Consider the following 27685-nt stretch of genomic DNA (forward strand, 5'->3'; position numbering starts at 1 on the left):
TTAGAATGCCTTGGTAAGGCCACACTTGGAATACTGCATCCAGTTTTGGTCACCACGATGTAAAAAAGATGTTGAGACTCTAGAAAGAGTACAGAGAAGAGCAACAAAGATGATTAGGGGACTGGAGGCTAAAACATATAAGGAACGGTTGCTGGAATTGGGTATGTCTAGTTTAACGAAGAGAAGGACGAGGGAGGACATGATAGCAGTGTTCCAATATCTTAGGGGCTGCCACAAAGAAGTCAGGCTATTCTCCAAAGCTCCTGAAGGCAGGACAAGAAGCAACAGGTAGAAACTAACCAAAGAGAGAAGCAACCTAGAACTAAGGAGAAACTTCCTGACAGTTAGAACAATTAACCAGTGGAACAACCTGCCTCCAGAAGCGGTGAATGCGCCAACACTGGAAGTTTTTAAGAAGAAACTGGACAGCCATTTGTCCGAAATGGTATAGGGTTTCCTGTCTCAGCAGGAGGTTGGACTAGATGACCTCCAAGGTCCCTTCCAACTTTATCATTATTATTATTATTATTATTATTATTATTATTATTATTATTATTATTATTATTATTATTATTATTATTATTATTATTATTATTATGGACCTTCACGAATTCAAGATTCAGCTTCTCTTTTTAATTAAGACATGAGGCAGTCAGATTTGTTTAACATGAGGGCAAGGAATTTATGATAGAGTATCAATCTGAGGCTGAATGTCCAACACATTGCTTATTTATAACTCAGGAAATGTTTGAAGAATTACAAACAACAATGTACAGAAAACATTTTTCTTCTGGAAGGCTTCCTCTCCTTTGGATAATCTGTTGAAGCCAAAGGATAGGAAGGACTAAAGTAAAAGGGGTACAGAGAAAGGATGCTGTTACCTCTCTAATAAACCCACACTCTCCTTCTCTCTCTGACATCCCTCTCTTTTGTCTTTTTTGTCAAGCTATCGTCCATGTGAAAGGAAGAAAAAAGTTTTTGTTCAATGTATTTATTTGTAACAAAAAGCAATATTAAAAAAATTGTCTGCACTTCTGCATGCATCTTACAAAACAAAAAACATTTCTACATCTAGTTTTACTAAAGATAAATATACAGTTGTCTGAAATATCATCTTCTGTTTTGTTTTTTGAACAAAATATATATTTAGGTGTTGTAAAGCAATATCAAGTTTTATTCATTTTGTAATCTATATTAAATGTTCTTTGTTCAATCACATAATTCTTTCAATATTCCCAAAGTAGATAATCTGAAAGCATGGAAATACAATGGCATTAAAAATGAAACAGAAATCTCACTGTATTGTGATACAATTCTGAGTACATCACTGTATTCACATTATTCCATAAGTACAACAGGATTTATTAAGGTAATTGGGAACAAGAATGTAACTTCAGTCTATCAGCAAAAAAAAAAAGTCATCAGAAAACAAATTCTTATGGACTAAGAAGTTGACAATACACAGGCTGATCTCCAAAATGCCAAATATGTTGGTTTTTAAAATGCCACAAGAATGCTTGTTGTTTAAAATGTGCATTCAAGCAAATATGAATTGTACAGATTTTCTCTGTGCAACAAAGAATTTAAAAACCTGTTTCATCTGAAGATGGGAATTTATATTTGATTCATTCTACTTTTTTCTTATTTAGTGCATAGCTAGGCATACAGTTTATAAATTTTCACACTACGGTGATACCACACATAAAGCATCACATTCTTCTTGAGTTTCAAATCTATTTTTATTTCCACCACAGCCACCATACCAGAACTGGAAGCACATATTTCTCTGTTTATGGTAGTACCACTTCAGAGTATAATTTTCACACTCCCCAATGTCCGTGTCTTTTGAACAAGCATCTATAAAATAAAAATGCTTTGTGGTTAGTGACATGAAATCAAGGTACTTGTATAGAAACAATAAAGAATGTTGCATTGGAAGCCTTATATAAAAAGAAGAACTGAAATAGTGATTTATGGGTCAGAAGTAAAAAAGAGTTAAGGAGACGAGAGTAAGATGAGAGTAAGATCACTGAACTGGGGGGGAAAGACAGAAATCAAATTTCTATGTTTCATATTTATTTACTTTTTATCTTTCTGGCTTCTCTTTTCATTTTTTATATTCTTATTGTATTGTAAGATTTAATAACTGGCTATAGCAAGGATGGGCAAGGCCCTTTTGTGCAGCTGCAATAATTTTTACTGCAACTTATGACTCAAAGACAAACAAGCTGCTGTGTAGAACTATGTCCCACACACCCTCTCACTGCTTTTTTTTATTTCTTGGCATCATGGAAAAAAAGAGTCCATTGAGTCCACAAATATAGAGATGTTAGCTTATCTTTGGCTTGATATGGGTTATTAGCTGTGCAGGTCTTCTCAGCTGTCAAACCCACTTTTGTTTCCATTCCACCTTCTACAACTCCATCCTAATTTATTATTGTTATTTTTCATTCCCCATTTTAGTCCAAGGATTTTCAAAGCAGCTTACACACAAATTACAACATAAGAAATTAATGAGTTTAAAAACAACCCCAATAATGAAGTTCCTTAAAGACAGTACAATGTAGGACTAAAAAATATTATTTCTTAATAATTAGAACATAAAAGGAAACTCAACATTAGAAAACCTTTCTTTAAAAACCATGCTAAGGTTGGTGCACTAGAATTGAAAAGGCCCCCTCATCTTCATTTCTGATGATGGAAAAATCCAGACACAAGTAAGTCTTCATCACTTCCATTTCTGGCAGATAGAAATACTCTCTGCACTTGGAACCAGAATCAGTATCCTTATTTCAAGCCTGGCAAGACAGTTTGAGAGAGAGATTCCACATTTTTTTCTATCAGCTCTTGAAATGTATCAAAGAAAAAAAGAATTGTGCAGAATTTTTCCCGGATGGTGTAAATCCCTTACTTAATTCATCTTGAGATAATTAAAAAATATTTCTGTGTAATGTCCTGTCTTGCCTTGTATACTCAATTCTCCAGTGACATACAGCTTCCTGACTTTTCTATACTTTAATTAGGTTTTCCGTCTAGCATAAGTTTTATCTCTTTATGAAACAAAAAGACTTTATATAGTCATTTGCTTTGATTTTAAAAAAAGCAAAGTATGGCAGCATAAGATATTAAGCATGAATGACATCATCCCAGCAAGCTTTTTGGATGTTCAACAGTTCCTTTGAATACATTTCTTACCATATTTGTTCTGTAGCATTTTCAATAGGGAGCTCTTAATGTCTCTCTCTCTCTTTTTTTTTAAAAGAATAAAATAGAGCTGGAAGGGACCTTTGAAGTCTTCTAGTCCAGCCCCCTGCTTAAGCAGGAGAACCTATACCATCTCAAACAACTGACTGTCTAGCCTCTTCTTAAAAATCTCCAGTGATGGAGCACCCATGATTTCTGGAGACAAGCTGTTCCACTGGTTAATTGTCCTCATTGTCAGGAAGTTTCTCCTTAATTCCAGGTTGCTTCTCTCTTTGACCAGTTTCCAACTATTGTTTTTTGTCCTGCCCTAAGGTGCTTTGGAGAATAGTTTGACCCCCTCTCCTTTCTGGCAGCCCCTCGAGTACTGGAACACAGCTATCATCTCTCCCCTATTTCTTCTTTTCTTTAGACTAGCCAAACCCAAGTCCCGAAGCCATTCTTCGTATGTTTTAGTCTCCAGAACTTTGATCATCTTAGTTGCTCTTCTCTGAATTTTTTCCAAACTCTCAAAATCTTTTTTGTGTTATGGTAAGCAAAATTGGCTGCAGTATTCCAGGTGTGGTCATACTAGGGTTTTATAAAGCGGTACTAATACTTCATGTGATCTTGATTCTATGCCTCTGTTTATACAATCCAGGATTCTTTTAGCTTTTTTGGCGGTGACTGCACACTGCTGGCTCATGGTTAAGTGATCGTCCACTAGGATTACAAGTTCCCTCTCACAATTGCTGTTTTTAAGCCAGGTCTCGCCTAATCTATACTTGTATCTTTGATTTTTCCTGCCTAAATGTAAAACTGTGCTTTTCTCCACATTGAAACTCATTTTGTTGGATAGGGCCCATTGTTCAAGTTTATCCAGTTCTTTTTGGATCCTGAGTTTATCTTCTGAGGTGTTGGATACTCCTGCCAATTTGGTGTCATTTGCAAATTTGAGTTTTTGGAACAATTCACAACCTAATGGCTTCCAGTCATGGTTAACTACATAACCCCACTAGTAAGATTCATAGAATCATAGCATTCAAAAGGATTGATGACATCTTCTAGTCCAACCCTGCATGCAAGGCAGGAGTCCTCTTACCATCTTGGACAAATGATGGTCCAGTTTTTTTCTTGAAAATTTCTATCTATTTATCTGTCTGTCTGTCAGTCAGTCTGTCTGTCTGTCTGTCTGTCTGTCTGTCTGTCTGTCTGTCTGTCTGTCTGTCTATCTATCTATCTATCTATCTATCTAATATGTGTGTGTGTGTGTGTGTGTGTGTGTGTTTACACACGGGCAAGGAAAGCAGCATGTCTGGCAAACAGAAGAACAGAGCTTGAAGCACACATGCTAGATAGCACAGCAATACAGAGGCAAACTAAGATGAATGAGGGGGTGGGGAGGGACGACTGGGAGCGGATGAACAGCGGATCTCCAGGCCCCCAGACATGCACAAAGAAAACAGCAGCAATTGGAGAGGAGAGGACAACTTTAGAAATGGCCCCTTTAAGAACTACACAGCCGATGCTAATAGGCGGACCTATGACCCGATCCAGGGTCAAAGCGCAGAGGCAGCCAGCCACATAAAAACGGACTCCCGGATCCAGCATTTTATACCCTGACGATGTCAGTAATGTGGCCGATGAAAGCTTGGTTTTATAGATTAAACATTTATGTTTATGATTTTATCCTGGTGATCACCTTATTCTACTTTATATATATATATAAATATATGTTTTCTGAGGTTTTCGCGGGTGTTTGTATGTAGGTTTTTGGTTATTCGGGTTTTCTCCCACGTAAAATTGGAAGTATCTTGGCGACATTTCGACGAAGTCCCATTCGTCATCTTCAGGCTGGTGTTTTCAGCTTCATGCTTCTAGGAGTAATGTGTGATCTTTGACTTATGTTAAACCATAATAAGCGAAACTATAATAAGCGAAATGATAGGCCTGACTACCTTAGTGCAGAACATGCTGAAGAAAAATAAAGGAGGTGGGAAGAAATGGGGTACATTTCTTCTATGTCTCAACTCTTGTTGCCAGAATTAACCCTTTGATCAGAAAGCAGAACTGATTACTAAAATGTATAAATGGCTCTTTAGCTTTAGGAGCTTTGGCTGTTTTTCTCAAAACTTTCCCCATCATTAAGTGCATGTATGGCAGACATTGCATCTTTAATGTACTATTATATAATGACAGATGTATTTCACATGTTTAGGGAATTTTTATAAAATCAACCAATGGTTGGCAATTTTCAACATTCCAATTTACATAACGTGCACAAGCATCCCTATTTACATACCCTTTGCTCTTTGTAGTTTCTCAAAAAGTTCTTCAGTCTCTGTCCCATCCCCATTTTGAATACTGATGCTGGTGAAGTATTTATTTTCTATTTGACCATATTGTTCTTCTCTTGGTCCTTGGGTGGTCTTTAAAATTTTATTTTGCACATTTTTCCTGGATAATTCTGAAGGTTGAAATAAATCATTATATTTTGAGTCAGAGAACAGAATCCTATAGAGAGAAAAGGGAGAAGAAAATAATCTGTTAGTTACACAATTTTGAAAATTATACCCAAGAAGTCTTTAATTCAGATTGATATACCATTATCCAGCTTAGGACTTTCTGATCAGCTAAGGCCTATGGCGTTTATTGCCAATTACTTCTCATGAGAAGAACTTATTTTTATACCTGTCAGTTATCCCTACAGCTTGCTGATAGGTGTCTCCTCGATGCAGGTTGTCACATTTTTCCTGCAGGTTTATAGGAGGATAAATATTCAATTCCCCTGGGAACATGGGAGGAGAAGAAAGGAAAGAATACCAGACACTGTTTAGAGCCAAATACTACAATAAATTACTTATTTGTAAATGGAAAAATACTATTTTAAAAATATTATTAAACAAATGTCCGCATGTTCATATTCTATGATTTGAGGAGATTTGATAGTGAGTCATGCCTTGCATTCCCGTAACATGCATATACATCCCATTAGATCAGAAATGGGGAATTATGGCCCCTTTATGACCTGCGGACTTCAACTCCAACAATTCCTGAGCCAGCATTCTAAATTTTCAGCGGAGCTTTAAACTACCAGATCATTCAAAGCATGGCTGGCTCAGGAATTCTGGGAGATGAAGTCCACAGTTCATAGAGGAGCCATAGTTCCCCACCCCTGCATTTGAACATAGGCTTGGTAAGAGATTACTGAGACAAAGACATAATAATGACCTATGTTCAAACTAGGACACTGGCTTAATGTCACTTAGCAAATCAGAATGTGATTGCATCCAAGCTTATTTTTCTAATTTGCCACTTGTAAGCATCTCTAACAAGCCATGTAGATGTCAAAATAACAAGTGTATCAGGCATCAACAAACAGTCCCACAAAAGGAATTAAAGTATACCACTTACTTTTCAAAAGATTTAAGAAGGCCTTGCTAAACCTCAGAGCATATGGCAATTCAAGCTTATCAACTCTGCCCATGTGTAATAGGTGCTGTTCCACTGGAACACTGGAGAGTTCTGTCATTTCGGAATCATCAGCTTCACTGCCAAGGGCCAAGGTGAACATGGTGAATCCTTGGCATTTAGCATCCAATGACATTTTTAGAAGTTTCTCTCTATCCCAGGCACTTGTCTTACTTCCCAGCATTGTAAAAATGACCTTGTGCTTTCTTGGCCTATCGACGCCCAAGAACACATTATTAATGGTCCATTCTAGGGCATGACCCACAGCTGATGGACCTTCCAGCTGACGAAGTGATTCCTGAATATGCATTTTCATCAGGTGCTTAGTGCTGTATGTAGTCAAGTCAAACTCTTCAGATACTGGGCTTGATAATTCAGTCCCTGAGAAATTTCGTGGAGCGTGTTGTACCAGAGCAACTCTTGCTCCTTTGTCTGACTCAAGTGGCAGGGAAGCAATAGCAAAATAATCCAACATGTTGCTCATGAACTCTTTCATAGTTTCAAACTCCTCACTGCTGACATCCCGAGAGCCATCCATGATATAAGCTATATCCATATTTATATTAATTGGAGGGGGATCCCTTATTTCACATTGTGAAACAGGATTACATGTATCTGTGGAAGAAGCACAAAGTAGTAACTGTTTCCATGGAGTGACTGAAAAGCTGAATATATAGAGATAATATTTTGATTGGCTTCTCTTTTATAAATGTTTCTTAGCAAATGAATTTGAAATTACCCTCCCTCAGAGATACAAGAAATGCTATGGGTACGAATGCTGGAAATTATAGTGTTGATAAATTTGAAGGAGACCTAGTTTGAGAAAGCATTTTAGGGCAGAACTTGATGCATGTTTTAAAAAAAATCTCTCTAATTTGATGTACTCATTCATCAAAACATAAACTACACATTTTCCTCTTTTTTCTTATATGCTGAGAATATTCTGTACATTAACTGGCTGAATGTATTTATTTCTTTTATCAAGAAATTAATTGATTTATCAGTTCAACTTTATTTTAAAAACTAGTAGCTGGGAGTATCCAGCGGCAGGATTTGAGTTTAAAAAAAGTCACTAGTGCCTGTGGAATTGAAACCATGTCCCTTTTTAAATTGTGTTACCAGCACAACACATATAAAAAAGGAAAGGGTTCAAACACACAGTTGTAACTGTCATCTTATTTTTGCTGCCAATGCCTCTGGTAGAAGCAATGGACATAATGAGTATCAAGTTATTTTATAAAATAAGAGTAAAACAATAGCCCAAACAAAAGCATTATACTAAAGTAAATGAAAATGTATCAAATTGCACAAAAATATTAGTTTAAATCATCCTATTTAACTTAACCATATCTTCTGTTCATAATAAACTAATTATATTATTTCTTTTAAAAATATTTTAAATAATGTATAAAAACCAAACAATGAATCATGGTCCACAGGTAGAATACCCTCTCCATATAATAAATATAGATTACACTTAAGGTTATGGTAACCTTCCAGTTTCAGACTTTCCACATATATTGGCTTACAATTTCCTTTTTTTCTTATTAGCATAATTCTCTGAAAGATTGTAATTTTGATCACTAAGCCAACTAAGCAAGACATCTTGGTTTCTAAATTTCCAGCTGAGCTTTATAGTACCAGACCATTCAAAGTCTTAGCTTCCATCTTAGTCTCTGGGGTAGGCAAGAGGAAGTAAAATCACTGAAATTATTTAACCTATGGACTGATGTTAGGATGCAGATACAAAAGGCCAAGAACTGCACTGTAAGTGTGCACCATTCATTCTATCATTTTTCATCATTGCTGTTTTTACCAAATACCTATGATCTTAACATGACATCTCCTTTTTGGTTAATTTTACCAGAGAATATCTGATGCTTGCTAGATCCATATACAAAGAGATGAAGGAAATTTGAATTCGGAAATTAAAAGACCTAGCAGGTATATATAACCATTTTAAGAAGTAATGAGAATCAATGAGCTCACCATAGCAGAGAGAACAAAGTGAAACATAATTCAATCTCTCTTCCTCCTTGGATTCCCAAACAAACAATTTAAATCGACCAGTATCATCTGTCTAGATAAATGAGAAGACAACATAGGAAGAAATGCATTGAAAATATTTTCTGAACTGCAAGGTATTTTATTTACACATGCACACACAGAAACACACACTTATGTAGCTAGAAAGGAATTTCAGAGGTCTGTTAAAGTACATTACTGGGAGGATATCAAAGTATTAGAATCAAAGGAAAGCTCCGGTTTGCTTAATAACAGGAAAGCAAATAATGGTAATAGTAATATGTATGCCATATTTTAGAAAGTGGAGTGGAAATCAAAAATATTCAGCTGGTGCTAAGAGCTTCCTTTTATTTTTATATCTTAATCTGATAATCTGGAATAAAGGGGATGTCCATCTTTCTACAGACTTTTCATAATAAACATTTTAGAATTATTATTTGTACTGCAAACTTCATAAAATTCTAAATTTCAAATGAGAAGATTCAGTTATCCCTTGGTTCATAATGGAGGTTCACATAAGTTTGGCTTCAAGTATGAATTAATAGCGTGTTTAGCCTTTCTTTGGCCTAGCTTAGTTCCTGGGGGAAGGGTGTGGTTTGCCTCCATATATAAAATCATCTGATGTCTCTCCCCAGTCCATTGCTGAATATTCCAGTTCAGAGGTTGGACCCCAATGGTCAGTATAATGCTAATATTTTCCACTCCTGGGAACTTGGTCATGGAAAAAAGTTGTCCACAAAAACACCTCCACTCCCCTCTATAATTAAATTCCATCCACCAGACAAGAACATGCACCATGCTCTAATTCACTCCTAATCTTAATTTAAATGAATGAATCTAGATTCACTTTCATATTTTCACAGAGATGCCCTATGATTCCCACTCTTTTGAAAGAAAAAGAGTTTTACATTGATGGAGAACATGATCAAAGGTAAATCAAGGTCATCCCAGGCATTATACATAGGGGGGGAAATCATGCCTTGCTAATACCCAAGCAAAATACTCCCTTCAGAGTTGGCTGGATATCTTTCAATATGGCCTGCTATTTTACATCTGGTTCCAAAGAAATTAATTATTTCCTTTACTGCTCTCAAGTTTACAACTTCTGAAACTAAACCAAAAGGATTAAAAAAAAACTGGCAAGAAATCAGAGTAAAATTCAAGATTCTGTAAAAATCATTATACATTTGGAATGGGAATCTAGAGTGCAATTTAGCTTTCTAAAATGCATCATACAACAATTAAAATGCAAGAATAATCCTGGATTAACTTCTATTTTTGCTATCCCCAGAATGCATTAATTACCTCATTGAGTTTGCATGTTTCTAAATATCACAAAAGAAAAAATCATGTCAAGTACAATGTTACTAAACAATTTCTGGGGTTGAAAGAGATTTATTTTCTTACTTATTGCCCAAATCCAATAATCAGTAAGGATAAGTTTTTGCTTCAGATTTTCTTTTACATATAACTAACTACAAAGGACCAAGTGAAAATGAATTAAGCGTTGTGATTGCTAATTTTATATTTGAAATAAGAACCTACACAACACAGACTAAGTTTAATAATCATTGCCCCAATGTATAGATAGGAGAGATAAAAAAGAAGTTAAGTTTCAGAAACAAGATGTGGGGTGTCAGAGAATGAATGGGGGTCTCACCCACTTTGGTCTCTGGACTCACACTGTTTCAATTGCTCGCTCTGGGAAATGAATGGTTGTAATTTATTTATTTGTATTTATTTGTGTTATGTCTTTATTATTTTTACAAATAACTCAAGGAGCAAACGTATCCAACATACCATCCTTCTCCTATTTTTCCCACAACAATAACTCTGTGAGGTGAGTTGGATTGAGAGAGAGTGACTGGCCCAAAGTCACCCAGTTGGCTTTCATGGCTAAGGCATTGTACAACATTCACACACATTCAGAAAAAAAAAATTGAGAGCGCTCCCATCAGGAGAAAATATTTTCTAAAAATATCATCTGGAAAATATTTCTAGACAATGGAGAGGAGTCAGAATTTAGTTATACTCTGATGGTAATTTCTGAAATATCATATCAAAGTCCAGTTGCCGTGACTCAATTTCCAGACAACTCTATCTGGATGACTGGAAATCTTCAGTGATAAAATATGTCAGTCACATCCACATTGCTACTAACACCTCTCTGACCACACTCCCTCATCAACCTGCCAGTTATTTTTTCTGACGATGACCTCCTTACCAAAAATGCTTCTCTGACATTTGATGTTTCTCTCAAAGCAATGACTGCCGGGATAATATCTAAAGCGCTGAATTCCAGCACAGCTGTATTGATGGAAGCAGCATCTTGTGATGGGCCAGCAGTAAGGAAAACAGCAACTTTTTTTATAAGAGCCCCTTGGCGATGACGTTTAAAAACATTCCTGGCAACAAAGCGCATGGCCCTTCCGATATTCCTTTGGCCTGAAGACCTCTCCAAAGGAATTCCCTGTACTGCCTCCATAAGGAGATCTTTCCTCTGAAAGTCGGAGAACCGGATGAGGTACTTTATATTGGTATTGTATGAAAGCACTGATATCCTAGCACCAGTTGGGCAATTGCTTCTGCTAATGCTCAAATCCTTCAGCAAAGACTTCATAATGTCTTTCATCCTTTCAAAGGAAACTGGAGTAACATCTTCAGACATGTCAAGAGCGAACACCACTTCAGTTGGGTAAACTGGACATTTGCTCTTGCCTTATAATAAAAGTAAAAATGTATCAGAATGTTTCTTGGACTTAGGGAGCACAACTTTTTTTTCTTAAATATGATCTAATTCAAGTAACTTACCTACACAGCAAGCTGGATGGGATAAAAGAAAGTTGTTTTAATTCAAATTGTTATACTTATTTGACCATCTACACACTGTCAATAAACACAACAGAGAATTTGCTCTGAGCATGTTCTTTGTTCCAATATCCAATGAAAAACTGGCTTCAAATTGGTTTTGATAAAAGCATTACAAAAAATTATATCACAATGGTAGTATACCTTTTTTAAGCCAAAGTATATGTTAAAATTTAACTAAGCCATTAAATGGCTTTGAAAAATTTGCTACTGTTTTGTTTAAATATAAAATATTAATGTAATTTAAGGGAATAATCGATTTAATTTGGGAATCAAATTTAATTTAAAAAAGCTAACATTGTTTCCTTTAAAACAGGAAAATTGTACTAAAAGTTCACACTTTCCTTCTTTTTTATCTTCATTGTGACAATTCCCATTTATCATCTACTATAACCAATGTATAATGATCTTTTTATAATATCATCAAAGACTTATTTCACTGCTAGGTTGCTGTAGTTCTGCCTCTCTTCAAAGTAAACTCAAGGAATATGCTTTCTTCTAAATCTGTAGAGTTGGGGATTAAATAATTTAATACAACCAACCAAAACAAAATAAGTGCCTTTCTTAAACCTGATAATAGTTTTAGTAGTAATAGTAGATACTGGTAACCTGAAGTTACTACTTACGGCAGTTTCCTCTTGTAAGGTTCACAAGTTGACAAGTCTGTAGACAACAGGAAAAATAGTATGATTAGTAGCATATATCTGTGCATATCTGCTCAGAAACCTACAGATTTACTATATATAGGAAGTACCCTATTGATCTAGGGTACTTTCTTCTTAGCTTTGAAGTCAGTTTGAATTCAATAAAGTTCCCAAAGTTTTCATTTAGGCTGCTTCTCTTTTCCTGCTTAAATCATGGTTTGCCTAATCAGGAGAACTTTTGAAAATCAACAGCTATGAAGACCTTTTCTGCTTAAATATATATATATTTATAGTTAAATTAATTCTAGATACAGAAAGGGTAGTAGTTAGCAATGTGAAATACAGCAACACATACCGTCATAGCAGTTGTGCCTTTTGGACCTTTTGGACCCTGGACAGAGAGAAAAAAAATGGATTTATAAAATCACATTAGAAAGAGAGATAATGAAACAGAGATAGATGATAGGTAGGCAGACAAGAAGCAACATTAGATATCCCTAAACCAGTACTTTTTCAAACCCACCAATTTGATATGCTTCTATCTTCATTCCATTCTTATGGTATTATTTAACATAGGGAAACACAGACTTGGATTTTGTCTGATATATTTTTTATACATTTGTTGGGTGTGTATTTTCTTGTTAGAATTAAAATTGAAATATCATTAATTGTGGCATATCTGTCTTGCTGTTACTACAACATCTTTTCTCATTTACCAAATATTTTGTTTTTAATCTTTTATTTTTTATGCCTCTGAAATAATATGATTTAGTGGAACATCAGGAACATATAGGAAGTATAATTGTTTTATTAAATATAAGCAAAGAAACATGCTTTGTTTAAATTATTTAAGACATTTAATAGTTCCCATAAAAGAAATGGTCCTTGACGTACAACTGGTTCCTCAAAGTTATCACGGACTCCCCCAAATCTATTTACAATCCATTTTTGAAATTATGATGCCTAATCAAACACACCCCATGGTCATATGATAACATTTTGGATACTTGGCAACCAGCTTACCTTTATAACCATTTGCATCATCCCACAATTACAGGATCATGAAGTGTAACATTTTTTTTGCCAGTTTCTAGCAAAAAAAAAAATCTGATTTCCAGCAAAAAAAAATCACCCATTGGGGCATTTGACTCACATAACAACCATGACTCCATTATGATCATAAGTTGACGACTACCTCTATTACAATGTAATTATAGTCTGACAAATGCCTTCCTTGGAACCACATGACTTATATCTCCATCATTTGGAAAAATTAAAGTTTTCCTAGGTTAGCATCACTTAGACCTGCCTTCCCACCCTGACCTCCCAAATCTCTCCATCTCAGTTCTTTTCTCCTTCTGGAATACAAACATGGAGATTTTCTACCTGCCTATGTTCAATTGGCAGTTCCATTACTCAGTAATCACATATACCCATAATCATGTGTAGTAACATTTTTCCTATGACAAATTGCAATAAAGAAAACACTCCTTAAATGTGTAAATTTAAATACAGCCTGATTGATGTACATCTCATCTTCTTTTCAAGCCTGTGAGATGCAGGGGGCAAGGACCTTCAGACAATGTTTTTTAATTGCAGCGCCATATTTTGGAATAGCTTTCCCCTTGAAATTAGGAAACATTTTTAACACTTTCTTTCTAGAAATTACTTAAGACTGAGCTATTGCAGGCGGCATTTGAAAAAGAAGCTATCATCATTGCAATAGTTTGTATTTCATATCATTATTTGTTTTTAATTATTATTTTAAGTTGGTTTATGTTTGATAATGTTTCATATTATATATTTCATATGATATAAACTGGTAGGATTGTCTTGAAGTTTAGCAATACAGAAGATCATCCAATAAAATAAAATACATTTAATTTGGTAATGTAGTTTGATCAATACTGAGTTTCAGATACCAATATTAGGTTAAATTTATATTCATATTACCATTCTTCCAGGTGGCCCTTGACTGCCTGGATTACCCTTTGTCCCCGGTGTTCCATATCTGGCCTTAAACAAATTCAGAGAGCGTGTTAATTGGATTGACAGAGCAATCTGGCTTAATTTTCATTACAAAAATTGCTTCAATGATATCAACTATACATTAAGGCAACTGGATTCTTGTTTAAAATAGCTGAATCTAGGTACTATGATTACATGCAGCAATAACTTTGCATATAGTAAGATGATAATCAAACAATTATTAATTATGGGCCTTACATATTGCAATTGTTCCAAAATGCTGAAAGGGGTTCACATGCAAGACCATGTTATGATATAGTACTTTTGTGCATATCCTACTATGACATAGTTATCAAGTTGATTATTGCTAGTGCTTGCATTATTTATAAACTACTGAAGAGTTTAGATCCAGGTTATTTTAGACACCACTTCCTCGTATGTGGACCTGCCCTTACTCTAAACTCAGATGACTGGAGAATTTTAGGTGATCTGAAAAAAAAATGCTTCTATTCCCCAATATAATGATATGTGGGAATGACCTTGGCAGACAAAAGGAAGAGCCACAGACTAGGCAATACTCAGATAAGAGGCAGCTGAACCCATAGAAAGAATAAGGGCATGGAATATATCTCAGAAGGGACCATCTTTAGTGTCCTGGATATAAAGGCAAAGGGGGAGAGGTGTACTTTCAGATTTGCAAGAGTCTGATAATGAAACCTTGCAATAAAGTTAGAGCTAGTCCTTCTATGTGTGCTTCTTGTCTGCACTGTCTTGGAAGTCAGACACACATAGTATTGCACCTCTGTTTCCACATCCAATATCTTATTTTGGAACTAAAGGGAGCATAATTAAAGATTTATGCAACTCAAAGTTAGTAGAAAGTTTATTTTTTAAAAAGAAAAATAACCTAAATAACCTAATAACCCAAAAGTAAGAATAATTTCTGAGACCAGTAATCACACTGAAACAGACACTTCCTAGCATGCTGTTCTTAAGTCTGCTGTACATATAAGGAAAAAGAAAGTAAGAATACAATAGTGTTGAGGGCCATTAGAATCTTCCATCTCTGCAAAAGAGAAGCAGCAATGAAAATGGATTACCCTTTGTTCTTTAATTCCTTTGGCACCTTTGTTTCCAGGATTGCCTGGATCACCAATTTCCCCCTATAAAAGAAAGCAGAAGCAGAAATTGCAACTGGGGAACCAGCATGAAATGATGTGAGAGTTTCAGATGTAGTGTTTGTGTGTGTGTGTGTGTTTGTCAAAATGAAGCTGTAAAAGATCCCACTGCAGATATTTAACCTGCAATCCTAGAGTTCCATGACCCCCACCTCCCTTTTTTTAAAAAAATAATAATTTGAATACAGTCAATTGTTGTTTTTTAATGTTACTAAGAGGTGAGAACAGAGAGAATAAAAATGGAGAAAATTACCTAGTGTTCTAGTCCCAACCCAAAATTTAAAACTTCACAATCACAACATTCACTCTTGCACACCTGTCGTCCAGAGTTTCCAGGATATCCAGTCAATCCCTGATATTAGTAAAACAAAAATACAGTGTTGGTTTTCAAATTGCTTATTCACAGTTTTAAAAGAAATCAGTGGACATTCTTCTTTTTAATTACTCTTTAATTAAATACATGTGTGGCACCAATATTGTTTTACTCAACAGCCATCTTGGAAAGCCAAATCCGTAACTGAAATAGCTTATATCTTTTAATTGATTCAACAATTGTCTATCACAAATCTTAATGTCCCCAATAGGTTTTTCTATAACACATCTGGTTTAAAACTTATTGCAAGCCATGTATCCAGGACAAAGGAAGTGACAGAATACAGTCACCTACTTAGAGTTGCTTATTTGCTGACATACTAAAGAATTATTCAGATTTCCTCTTCCACACAACGTTAACCACATAAAGAAAAATAGCAGTAGTTTCTGCACAAAACAAATGGAATCGAATCATGGCTTAACCAGTGTTTGCATAAAATTTCATAGAAAATATTGCCCAAATAGGTCTCCAGCAATTAAGATGCTGGATATAAATATTTCTGTGCAATTCTTTACATGTTAGCATAACAACAGCATTACAGGACATTACTCTGGCAATTAAGGTAAAAAAGGGCAGAGCGAATCAGTTCTGATACAAGGACCATTAAAAAACAAACCATAAAACAGTTAGCTAGTCTTCTTCTGAAGCAATAGTTTATGTAAAGACCATAGACTCTATCCATCTTTTTAAAGCATTTTTTCAGTCTTTCAAGAAGAAGGAATTTCTAATGAAAGAATCTTTTTATATGTCCTGATGTATAAATTGGATGGTCAATGTAATGCTGTCTATGTTGTAGGAAAGATTGGTTTAGTTTCTTCCAAACACAATCTATCTTTTCTTTCCGTTATAATGCCATAAGAACTTAGAACTGTTGATATTTCCTCCCCACCCATTTTATGGTATGCTAAAATTGTTTGCTTTTGACACAGAAAACCCTGATGATCAAAACTGTAGCTTATTCTAATAAAAGTTGGATAAAATTAGCATTTTAATGTTAATTTGGAATGGGACTGATTTCCATGACTACTTCAGCCAAAATATATAGAATTTTTAATGTAGTCCTCCACTGATGAACTGAACTTTATTGCTTTCTCTTGCCTGCCATGGAGTGGTTTGGATGCATAGATCTGTACTTTCCATAGTTGATTGTGGGTTTTGCAAGCATGGAATGAGACCTATGTTTGCAGCAAATGAAAACAACCATTTTCTACTTACACAAAAACTAATGTAACATATTAATTACTTATTTTTGAAGAATTAGATCCCCATAATCCACTTGAAACACAATAAATAGAAACTTTTAAGCAAGTCACATGGAAGCAGAAAGGCTTTTTGTAGGTTGACTCCAATTTATTTTTACTGAGGTGCCATAAGAAATATTCTCAAATAGTTGGAGTCTAAATGTTTGTATTATCACTAGATTATGTTTATTTGTCCAAAAAGACTAAAGCATAATTCTTACCTTTGTGCCTTTTCTTCCTACAAGGCCATAGCCATTACTACCATCAATGCCCTATAAAATATGGGAAAAAATAAATGGCTAATTAATGTTAATATATTCTATTAGGGCAAGCCTAACATTAGCCAGTGAGAACTAGTTTGGTGTAGTAGTTAAGACATCAAGCTAAAAACCTGGAAACTCTGAGGTTTAATCTTGGCCAGTCACTTTCTCTCAGGCAAACTACTTTTGAAAACCTTGCCAAGAAAACTGCAGGGACTCGTCCAGGCAATCTCTGAGAATTGGACAGGAGACAATATTTTTAATCAGCTAATTCTGGGTGAAAAGAAAAGAAAAGGGAAATAATTTTTTCCATGTATTACTTTGTTTATGACATAGAGATCTTTTTGAATGTTTTGCCTGGGGTACCAAAATAGCTTAATAAATCTAAAATAACATATATGTTACACAGAGAGGTTCTGCTTCATCTCAAGCAGCCAAATGCACTGGATCAGCACACCATGTGTTGGGAAGCTCCTAGCCAGGCAAGGAGGAAGGATCAAGCAGGGAACTAGCCTTAAGTTCTTGCGCAGCTGCAAGAAGTATAAGTTGACCATCACCATCCCAAACTCCATGGAACCTTATCTGATTATTCTCAAGGAAAGGCAAACAGTCTACAGAGAATCTTGTAATATAGATAAAACACAAAAAAGGTGTTGACTTAGACCTTTCCTAAATAGATCTGGTTGTTTTTGACTGACACTATATGACCTTGGAGCACTGACATTTCAAGAAGGATGTGGGACCAAAAGTGTATTGATTGTAATAGCAAGATACAATATATAACAAATATTTTAGATAAAGCAACTGAAACTATGAAAAGTCTGAAAACACCATAAGTTCTCTCCTTGCCTTGGGGACAAATTGTTTGTTCCAATACAGGCAGTCCTAGTTCAGTTAATATCTTGTTTAGTTATCATTTGCAGTTACAATGGTAATGAACAGTAACTTTATGATCAATCCCACATTTATAACCTCTGCAGGTCTGTAAAGCAAAGGAAAGTAAGATCAAAAGCATAGTTGTGGTTTCACTTGGCAACCACTTCATGTAAATTGGTCCCAATTGTGCTCACTAAATGGGGACTGCCTACATTTAGAAAGCTACACTGCCACAGCCACATGCCATCATCACCGATTCTTCATAGGTGTTAAGGATAGTATAAAGGAGAACAATAATCTATCTGAAACTGGAATTCTGAAAGTTACATTGATGCACTCATTTGCTTCAATCCTGAATTTTAATACTGTTAGTTTTCAGTTAGGAATTATGAATTATAATCAACATTTAAAGTGTTTAACTTAAACGTCTTACCAAAAATCAAACATATCCCAACTCCAGTGACCAGTTCCTCTTTCTCAATCTTGAGCTTTTGTATCAAGTTAAAAAACAAGATTTGTTGTGAACTTGAGGAATCCAGTGCTTTAAAAATAAGACCATTTCATAAAAATAATTTAGAAGACAACTGTATGTGTTGCTCGGATGACCACATATAAAAGACCAAAAAAGTCAAGATGGCAGCCATAGCCATATGATTAAAACTCTGTCCTTTTTTATTGTCATCACAATGCACTTAAAAAGAGGCACAAATTCAGTTGCATGATGGTGGCTGCCATCTTCATTTTTTTGATCCTGCTGTTGATATTCTTTAATGCTGCTGTTTTCCTTGAATGAAACAATTTTTCTTAATACTGAGATGAAACTCTTCCAAACAATAGAAACGTCATGAACTTGAAACAAAAGACGAAGGAGCATCAGTCAAATAAACCAGCAAAAAAAAGAGGAATTCAGAAGCAATCAGGTAAAACTCACAGGAAAACCTCTTGTTCCAGGTAGCCCCATTTGCCCTTTTTCTCCAGGATTGCCTTGTTCACCCTTTCATGGAATGAAAGAGATATTAGCCACTCAGCCACATAAATTACTGCTACCAATCCAATTGCAGTTTTCTTGCTCCCACCAAAACAAGAAACATGGGTCTAACTGTACCTCTTCACACTCCAAGGAGGGTTTAGTGTAACAAAATGACAAAACCATATAAAACATGGTCCTTCTCATAGAAAGCTAGATGCCAAGGAAGGAGGATCCACCGTTCTGTCTAGGAAGGTATGAGTTAGGGTAAATGCTGAAAAATCTCTGCACAAAAAGTTTAAGTAGAACAGAGTTATATTAATACCTCCAAGCATTGTGCCACAAAAATGCCGCTCTTGAGGAAAGAGAACATATTCCCATGAGAAATCAGTGAGATTGGAAGATAAAATAAAAGACAAGAATCCCTGTACAAAATGCTAACTTTTTGTGCCAGTAAGACTGGGCATGGAAGTCAACATCACTAGCTTGGATTTACAAGTCAGCCAGCATTTTGAAGTTAAAAGGTTTGCTGCTTCTTTTTCCAAAAGAAAAGTTCAGTAAACCCAACCAAAGTCTCTCTGATGAGTTGGATTTTAAATCAGATGGTTCTCATCTAACATATAATAATTGGGATGTTGGTGAATATAGTGATGTATATTGGAGTGTGATTTGGAGAGACCGAAGTTAAAGCTCAGACTTCTCCACTCAACCTATATCATAAATGTACTTATTATGGGAATTATTAAAAAGAGGGTTTTATGTATGCTATCTTGACCTCCTGGAGGTAATGTGAGCTATAAATCAAATAAAGGAAGAAATAACCATTACTAGGTAAATGGATATACAGTTAAATAGTCAAAACTGATTAAGTGAGTCTATGATAAATATACAATCTCTAAAGCTCTTTTTTCATTTCTTCATAACATTTTTGCTAATCTTGAGAAACTCTACCTTCCTCATATTTATTTAATATAGTTTTAGCATAGTTTTCCACCTTTCTCTTTTTCCATGACTATTTTTGCAATGCTTATGAAATTCTACCTTCCTTATATTTCTTTAATAGAGTTTTTATCCCACATTTCCATTCAAATCATGGATACTGCAAGTGGGTTCCAGAAAATAAAATGTAAACAATAAAATGTTTTTTTTAAAAAAAAAAATTAAGAAAAATGCTAATGGACAAAAGGAACAGTCCCAAGAACAGCCAAACTAAAATCAGGCCAAAGACTTCTGACATCCAACCCACACTTGACAGAATATGGATTTCAAAAAAATACATAGATATCTTGGAGTAAAAAGGTCTACACATACTGAGTACTCAGACCAGTAGTTCTTTCCCCATATCCCTACCAGCTGCATTTTACAGTACATGGGCCAAACTTATGCCAAGAAATTATCACTGCTGTTCTCATTAGGCAGGCAAGAGACTACCCAGGGCCTGAATATTTAGAACTTTAAAGGAGAGAACCAGATAAATCCAGCAGACAATATGCAGGTAATCCTCACTTAACATCTGCCTTGCTTAGCAACTATTAAAAGTTACAGTGGTACTGAAAAAGTAATTTTATGACTGGTCCTCGCACTTATGACTATTACAGCATCCCTGCAGACATATGATTGAGATTTGAGGGCTTCAGAAATGGCAGATGTTATACCCATTATAGCATCCTCAGTCATGTGATCACTATTTGCATGCTTCACAGATGGATTCTGACAAGCAGAGTCAATGGAGGTCAGAATATAAAATAGCAAATCATAGTCACGTGATGTCTTGTTTAATGACCATGTTGCTCACTGAAGGAGATGCTGATCCCAATTGTGGCTGTTAAGTGAGGACTACTTTGTAGTTCAAACTTGAAAAAATATAGCTCAAGACTCGTTCTTATATTGCACCAAGTTCAAAGGAACATGAGTAAATCTCTGTGCTGGACAATTGTTTATACTGCATTAATAATAGAAATGATGTCAGCTGCATTTTATTTAAAAAGAAATGAATTTGTACCTTGTCCCCATAACACTGAAAAATCAGGAGTGCTCACCTTTGGACCCACATGGCCTTCTTTTCCTATAGCACCAGATTCGCCTTTGATTCCTGCATTGCCCTCCAATCAGAAGCACATATTGAAAGTTAGTTTTTAAAGAAAATGGAATTCCAGACTTTTATGGCACAGAATTAATGGCATTTTTTTTCAAGTACACAGCTAATGGACCTACTGCCACAGATACCACTGGCAGCCAAAATAGTTTTTGTGTTTTTTCTGTAATCATATCCAAGTTTAAGCAATGTCTGCTAAATCACTATGCAGAGAGACACAGACATCCTACTTGGTCTACAGATGAAACTGAAGTCATTTGTTTCTTTTTTAAAATGCCAATCCATGTCTCATGAAACTATCCAGGCCCACAAGTTATCTTTGGGGGAACTCACTTATCCAAAGGAATGAAACTCCAGGGAGAGAGGGATTTTTCCCAGAGAAAAAAATGTAATAGAATTGATAAGACTGAAGTTCTAAGGAGAGAAAGATAAAGAAATGATGGTAGTAGCTGGATGCACTCTTTCATTAATCAAGATCTTTCTATGTCCCCACACATTTATATGTGCAGCAAGCACGATTTAAATTTGAAGTTTGATGAAGGCTTAATTCTCTTGCAATTTATGTGGATTGTGTTATGGTGTCAATATGTGAAATGCATTATTTGTGTCAGTTGATCTGATTTGTAGAATAATATCATTGTGGAGATAATATAGTTTGATTAAATGACATCATTGCAATGACATGGAGAATAACAGATGCCCCTGTTTCCCCCAATCAGTTTATTAAAACAAGATTCACCATACAAGAATGACAAAATTATTATGAATTATTATTCTGTTGCTGAGGGCTTCTGTACCAGAGACAAATTCTTTCTAGATCTAATCACATATATAACAACAGAGACACACAAAGAGATAAACACACATACACAATATTTGGTTTACCAAAAGTACGGTAATTTCCACTTTACCTGATGGCCAGGTAGACCATGAGGTCCTAGGGGTCCAGATATTCCTCGTAACCCTAAAACACCCTAGTGAGGAAGAAAGAGAAAAATTAGATTCAATATTAGTGAAAATCCATGGACCTCAACTCCCACGGCTTGAAGTTGGGAATTAAAGTCCATACATCTTCACATCGCCAAGATTGAGAAATCATCTCACAGGATTGTTGTAGGGAAAATAGGAGGAGGAAGGTATATTGTATATGTTCGCCCCCTGAAGTTATTTGTAAAAATAATAAAGGTGAGGTATACATACATACTGTGCATACATACATACATACATACATACATACATACATACATACTGCTGCACAATATAACTTAAATATTACCGTTTGCCCTTGTAGCCCAGCTTCCCCAGGATAGCCTTTGTTCCCTTCATTTCCTAGTTCACCCTGTCAGGTAACAAAAAATGAAAACATAAAAGAAATATGCATTTGTAAACCCAAATCCACTGATATTATTGTATTTTTGCCAAGTACTGACAATCAGTGCTGCTAACCATATTAGTCACAATCCCAAAGGGAAGGAGGCAGAACTACATGAGTATAGATACTTAAGCCATTTACTTGCCTCCATTGCACCTTTCTTCAGTCCAATACCTTCCATTTCCACTGGATTGGAAATGCTATGATTTATACACTACAGTAACCACCATGGCTGGGAATTATGAGAAATGCAGTACAATAGCTCTGGATGGTACCAGGTTGAAAAAAGCTGATGTAAGAAGTTTAATAGGGCGTAGGATGCATTTTCTTATTAGCAATTTAGAAAAATATAAAGCCACAATTTTCTGTTTTTGCAAAATTAAAAAATAAAACAAATCTAATTTTGACATCACTCATTTATATATACACATCTAGTTTCTGATATTTCACTTGGATATTTATAGAAAAAAAAGGGAGGGAGAGAGAGAAGGAAGGAGGGAGGAAAGTAGGAAAGAAGGAAGGAAAGTTTTTCACATGTTGATTCCTATCATTTAAATATCAATCAGCACATGTAGTCAACCTGGCTACATGTACTGACTTCTACTTAAATGATAGAAAAACTGCCATAGGGCATAACTGCCATATGTTGAAGCTGAGTCTGACTTAAAAGCTCCTCTAGTTTTATAATAACACATTTCCTTTCATCATAATTGACTATGTACGTATGAATGAAAATCATTGGGAATAGCATTCCTTTCTTGATCTAATGTTTACGTTCTTCACATTAATATTGTTTTAAAAAATGGAAATCAAACCTATTATGTTCAGTTATACCTCATCGCAACGCACCAGGCACCAGACGCCTTTGAAAATTCGGTTGAAATTTTAGAACAAAGACAATGTGAGCTATTCTAAGAAGTAACTTAAGTTTAGTCATCTGAATATTTAATAAAGAAAGAGTCTAGATATAAATAAAAGAAAATTTAGCTATACAAATGATAAAATTTTAATGGAAAGATATTTTCCCATAATGTTTTACTAAAGTGAAGGAAGAGAAATGTTTTAGAAAAATGTCAAAGCCTACAGGGCCCTCTAGGGTTTTATAAGAACATTGCCAGTGAAGGCAGACAAAAAGGAAATTATACTAAAGTCAACCCAGATCACAAGGTAAAGAAATGTTTGTATGCAAGTTTCCTTTATCCAACTACAATATGCACCTAATGGTCCTACTGGATTTCAGAGGGAGCTTCACTGATGTTTTGTTACATGATTGGATCAATGGAGCATCTGCAGGTCACTGTTAAGATTGTTCACGATAAAATCACTCAGATTTGCCCACACTTAAATTCTAGCAATGAAGGAACAGTATTGTGATATTATCTGGGGTGGTCTAAGTCTATTAGTCCCAAAGACATGAACACAGTCCTCGGAGCTCAGATGCAGCCCCTTGTATTTTTGATCCATCTCCCTCCTTGTTTATTAAGAGGAAAATTGGATCCTTCTGTGGTGGTAAATGCTTCTCTTGATAATTCCAGTTGCTTTGAAAGTGACTCCAAGAGAAGATAGCTGGATCCAGTCAATCTGGACAGTTTTAATCTGGTTTCCAACTATATTTTTCAGGAAGTTGGTTGAGAGGATAGTCTACCTCCAGCTCTGGGGACATGGATTATCTTGATCTTTTCAGTTAGGATTCTTCAGTTTACTCTGTATCTTAATTTATTGGGCAAGTCTTTCTCCTTTAGCCCTATAATTTTAGTGGAGATTTCTATACGTGGCATTGTCTGTTACCACAGAAAATGTAAAATATAAGTACAATAAAGGGGCGTGATGGCTCAATGGTTAAAGACACTGAGTTTGTCAGGTGGAAAGTTGACAACCTGGGTTCAACACCCAAGCATTGCACAATGGAATAAGCTTCCATTCCTGCCCTAGCAACTGCCCATCTAGCAGTTCAAAAGCATGAAAGTAGATAAATAGGTACCACTTCAGTGGGAAGGTAAGCGTGTTCCATGTGCATATAGTCATGCTGGTCACATGACCACGCTAATATCTTTGTATAATGCTGGCTTCCTTGGCTAAGAAATGGAGATGAGCACCCCTCCCTGGAGCTGGAAAAGACTGAACAAGGGAAACCTTAACCTTACCCTCTACAAATACAGTAAATAAATAAATGTCTGAAAATGCAGCACATATAGCTAAATAATGGGATGGAAAATGCCATTAAATTTCACTATTTGAAGTATGAAGTATTTGGCATTTTTAAGTTGATAGTGAGCAAACATTCAGCAAAATGAAATACTGTCTAGTAAAATAAATTAATTAAAATACAGAATAAATTCAAGGAAGGAACTTTGTAAGGGCAGGAGAATAACTGGCAAAATACAGACATGAAAGTGAAGTAGGAGTTAAACTTTGTAATCAAATAATTAAAAAAATATTATTAAGAAAAAAATATTAAAAAGAATGCCTAAATTAAGATCTGGACAGGTTGTACATCATGATTTTTGTTAAAGTTTAATTATTAGCAGTTCTAGATTTGATCATTTTAATGATAAGAACAATTAGAAATATCATTAATTTTTATGAATGTCTGTTTTCATTTAAATTGTTAATTTCCCCATATCAGGATTGATTCAGCACTGGAATAAGTCTGTAAAAGCATTGATTAATATTCATGAATTCAATGTTAAATGAGAGAGAGAAGAAAACTCAAGCAGTAATATGTGAATGCAATGGTTACTAACCATTAAACCAGGAGGACCTCTTTGCCCAGCAAGACCCTAAAAGAAGAGGGAAGAAAAAGCAGTTATAGTACCTTTTAATTTTATTTTGCGGTCACAGACCAAAATGCAAGCGCAACAAAAGAAAACACAAGAAAAATATAATCACAAACAATTAAACACCGGAGGCCTTGGCATTATAGTACCTTATACTGAAGCAAGTTATAAAAGTACAGGAAATCTTGATTTACAACCACAGTTGGGACTGGAACTTCTGTTGCTAAGCAAGGCAGTCATTAAGTGAGTTGCATCCAAGTTATGACATTTTTAATTGTGGTGGTTAAGCAAATCAACTTAGCTGGTAATCGTATAACCTGGTTGTTAAGTGAATCAGGGTTTCTCCATTGTCAGAAGTTAGCTAGGAAGGTGACAGATAGGAATCATGTGACCAAGGAATGCCGCAACCATTACAAACTGCATGCTGGTTGCCAAGTGCCTGAATTTTGATCATATGACCAAGCAGTGGCAGGGGGGAGGGGCTTGTTTGATGCAGATAAAAAAGGAGCAAGTCTTTGTCCATGCCATCTTAATATTTTTTGACATCTCCTATAGCCCCCTTTGTAACTATAGACCTCTTTCCTTCTTTTTTACAATGATGTACCTGTCTTAGGCTTAAAGCATCTTAAAACTGAAAGAGAAAAATATAATGCGGTGATAAAGAGGAAAAGACAAGGCTTGTATAGAAAAGGATTTAATAAGCTTAAGAGGCTTTTTCCTATTTGCCTAGGGCTGTGGTTCCCAAACTGTGTGCCACATCATTCAAGGGCATTGCAACAAACTCACAGAGGTGTTGTAGAGTAACACAGCAATGTTTGACATCCATGAGACACTATGTGAATTGCAAGCTGAGGTGCACCATAAAAAAAAATACTGAGATACTAGGGGCTCCATAAACTTTTGGCAACTTGTGACTTTACTTTGGTCTATGTTGTATTACCCTTAGCTAATTTTAGAATATTTTAAAGAGAGGTTACATTTGAGAAAGGGAAGAGACTGTTTCCTTAACCATAACTCTAGTGTTTGCTGTGACTATTTATTTTCTTTGCATATAAGTAGTCTTACATTAGCACCACTCTCGCCTGCTTCTCCTGGCTCTCCATCATCCCCTGGTTCTCCCTGCAAAGGACAGCAAGATTATTTAAAATACATTTGTGTCTTTTTTAGGTTCCATAATACAGTATATTGGTGATGAATTATGACCTGTGACTGAAGCAAATGTTCACAATATGGCCTGACTTTCTAAGCTTCCTCATTACAACGGTGAGTGTATGTATGTGTGACTTGCAAACATATTTGCTGCGTAAACATATCACATGCATGTATAAATCTGATTCAATCTGAAAAAGCCAAGTAACAGACACTTGCAAATTCAGTTCATGCTGCCAATGGTATCTTGATTCAGTTTGGCTTCAACTAACTCTGGAAACCTGCCAAAATCCAGAGGAAACAATGAAACATAGTGCGCCTCCAACAGTTGGGCCCTAGTTAAGATGGAGCCACTAGACAGTTACTGAGTGGCTCTCTCTTTTTATTTTTCACACCTGTGATACACCTGAATCTCAAAATGAATTTTAATCAGCATTAATAAATGAATAGATAACATACTTATTCAGTATCATAAAAGAACAAGATGCAGACTAGTGAAAATATGCAACATTATGTTTAGAAATAGCTATGCATGCTCTTAATGATTTGTAGATGATTGGATACCTGCTGCCCCATATTTCCTTTTTTACCCGGAGGACCAAGTTCATTGTTGTCAGATCCAAGAAACCCCTGAAAAGAACAAACAAGCTCTTAAGTAGCTTCACAGACTTCTGCTTTTTCTGCAGCTGAAAAAAATGAGTCAGTGTAATAGAAGCTACATTCATCTTAGTATAAAATAGGCTTTCAGTCAAAAGCAACAGAGGAAATCACTGTGGTCAGCAAAGAAATCTTGCAATATAATCTGAATAGCTAGATTCATGACTGAAGGTATAAATACCTTCATGTAAAACAATTTCTATTCCCCTACCCTTTAAAAAAAAACACAGCAACATTCTGAATTATTGAACCAAGTAATTTCTTGTGTTTCCAACAATGGACTGGGAGACATTATTGTTGTGTTCTTTTGTATTCCCCCCCTTAATCCCCTATGCGCATCCTGATCACCCATTAAGGGTGAATGCCCTTCTCCATCTGCATACAGTTTCATGCCCGTTGCTGGTTGGCTAACTCGCAACGGTGTCTTACCAGCCAATGGAATTGTGTGATTACGAGCCAGGGGAATCCCATAAAGAGGGCCCCCCTGGCCCAGACGGGAGTCCGGATTTGCTGTATGCCTTGCCAATAAACCGAGAGCTGACTGTCACTCGACTCGTATCTTACTGCTTGCGCGATTTAACAAT

General features: G+C 35.6%; 2 protein-coding genes across 2 annotated transcripts in view; both read right to left on the reverse strand.

Moving 5' to 3' along the window:
* Positions 1-1027: 1027 nt before the first annotated feature.
* LOC107286070 (collagen alpha-6(VI) chain) lies at positions 1028-7207 on the reverse strand. Its single transcript, XM_015814365.1, has 4 exons — positions 6595-7207; positions 5872-5968; positions 5483-5694; positions 1028-1857 (listed from the first exon to the last, which is right to left on the reverse strand). Exons 1-4 carry the CDS (start codon positions 7205-7207, stop codon positions 1685-1687), a joined length of 1095 nt encoding a protein of 364 aa, XP_015669851.1. The 3' UTR covers positions 1028-1684.
* A 3588-nt stretch (positions 7208-10795) lies between these two features.
* Positions 10796-27685, reverse strand: part of LOC107286071 (collagen alpha-6(VI) chain-like) — an 80086-nt gene continuing 63196 nt past the window's right edge. The window contains exons 21-33 of the mRNA XM_015814366.1: positions 27009-27074; positions 26361-26414; positions 25263-25298; positions 22423-22485; positions 22058-22120; positions 21091-21153; positions 19016-19078; positions 17170-17220; positions 15257-15319; positions 14142-14204; positions 12544-12579; positions 12171-12207; positions 10796-11394 (exon numbers count right to left, since the gene is read on the reverse strand). Coding sequence (XP_015669852.1) covers positions 10796-11394; positions 12171-12207; positions 12544-12579; positions 14142-14204; positions 15257-15319; positions 17170-17220; positions 19016-19078; positions 21091-21153; positions 22058-22120; positions 22423-22485; positions 25263-25298; positions 26361-26414; positions 27009-27074 — 1257 coding nt within the window. The remainder of the gene's footprint in view (positions 11395-12170; positions 12208-12543; positions 12580-14141; positions 14205-15256; positions 15320-17169; positions 17221-19015; positions 19079-21090; positions 21154-22057; positions 22121-22422; positions 22486-25262; positions 25299-26360; positions 26415-27008; positions 27075-27685) is intronic.

Source organism: Protobothrops mucrosquamatus, unplaced genomic scaffold, assembly GCF_001527695.2.
Source record: "Protobothrops mucrosquamatus isolate PMUCROS unplaced genomic scaffold, P.Mucros_1.0 scaffold243, whole genome shotgun sequence".
NCBI classification, from domain to species: domain Eukaryota; kingdom Metazoa; phylum Chordata; class Lepidosauria; order Squamata; family Viperidae; genus Protobothrops; species Protobothrops mucrosquamatus.

Bases quoted from the DNA above. Each gene is read 5' to 3' on its own strand.
- LOC107286070 (XM_015814365.1), bottom strand. From the start codon at position 7,207: ATGGATATAGCTTATATCATGGATGGCTCTCGGGATGTCAGCAGTGAG. The intron at 5,969-6,594 runs GTAAGTGGTATA...CCATGTTCCCAG, and splicing joins CTTCTTAAATCTTTTGAAAA to GGGAATTGAATATTTATCCT. The intron at 5,695-5,871 runs GTATAAAAATAA...TTCTCTCTATAG, and splicing joins GCTGTAGGGATAACTGACAG to GATTCTGTTCTCTGACTCAA.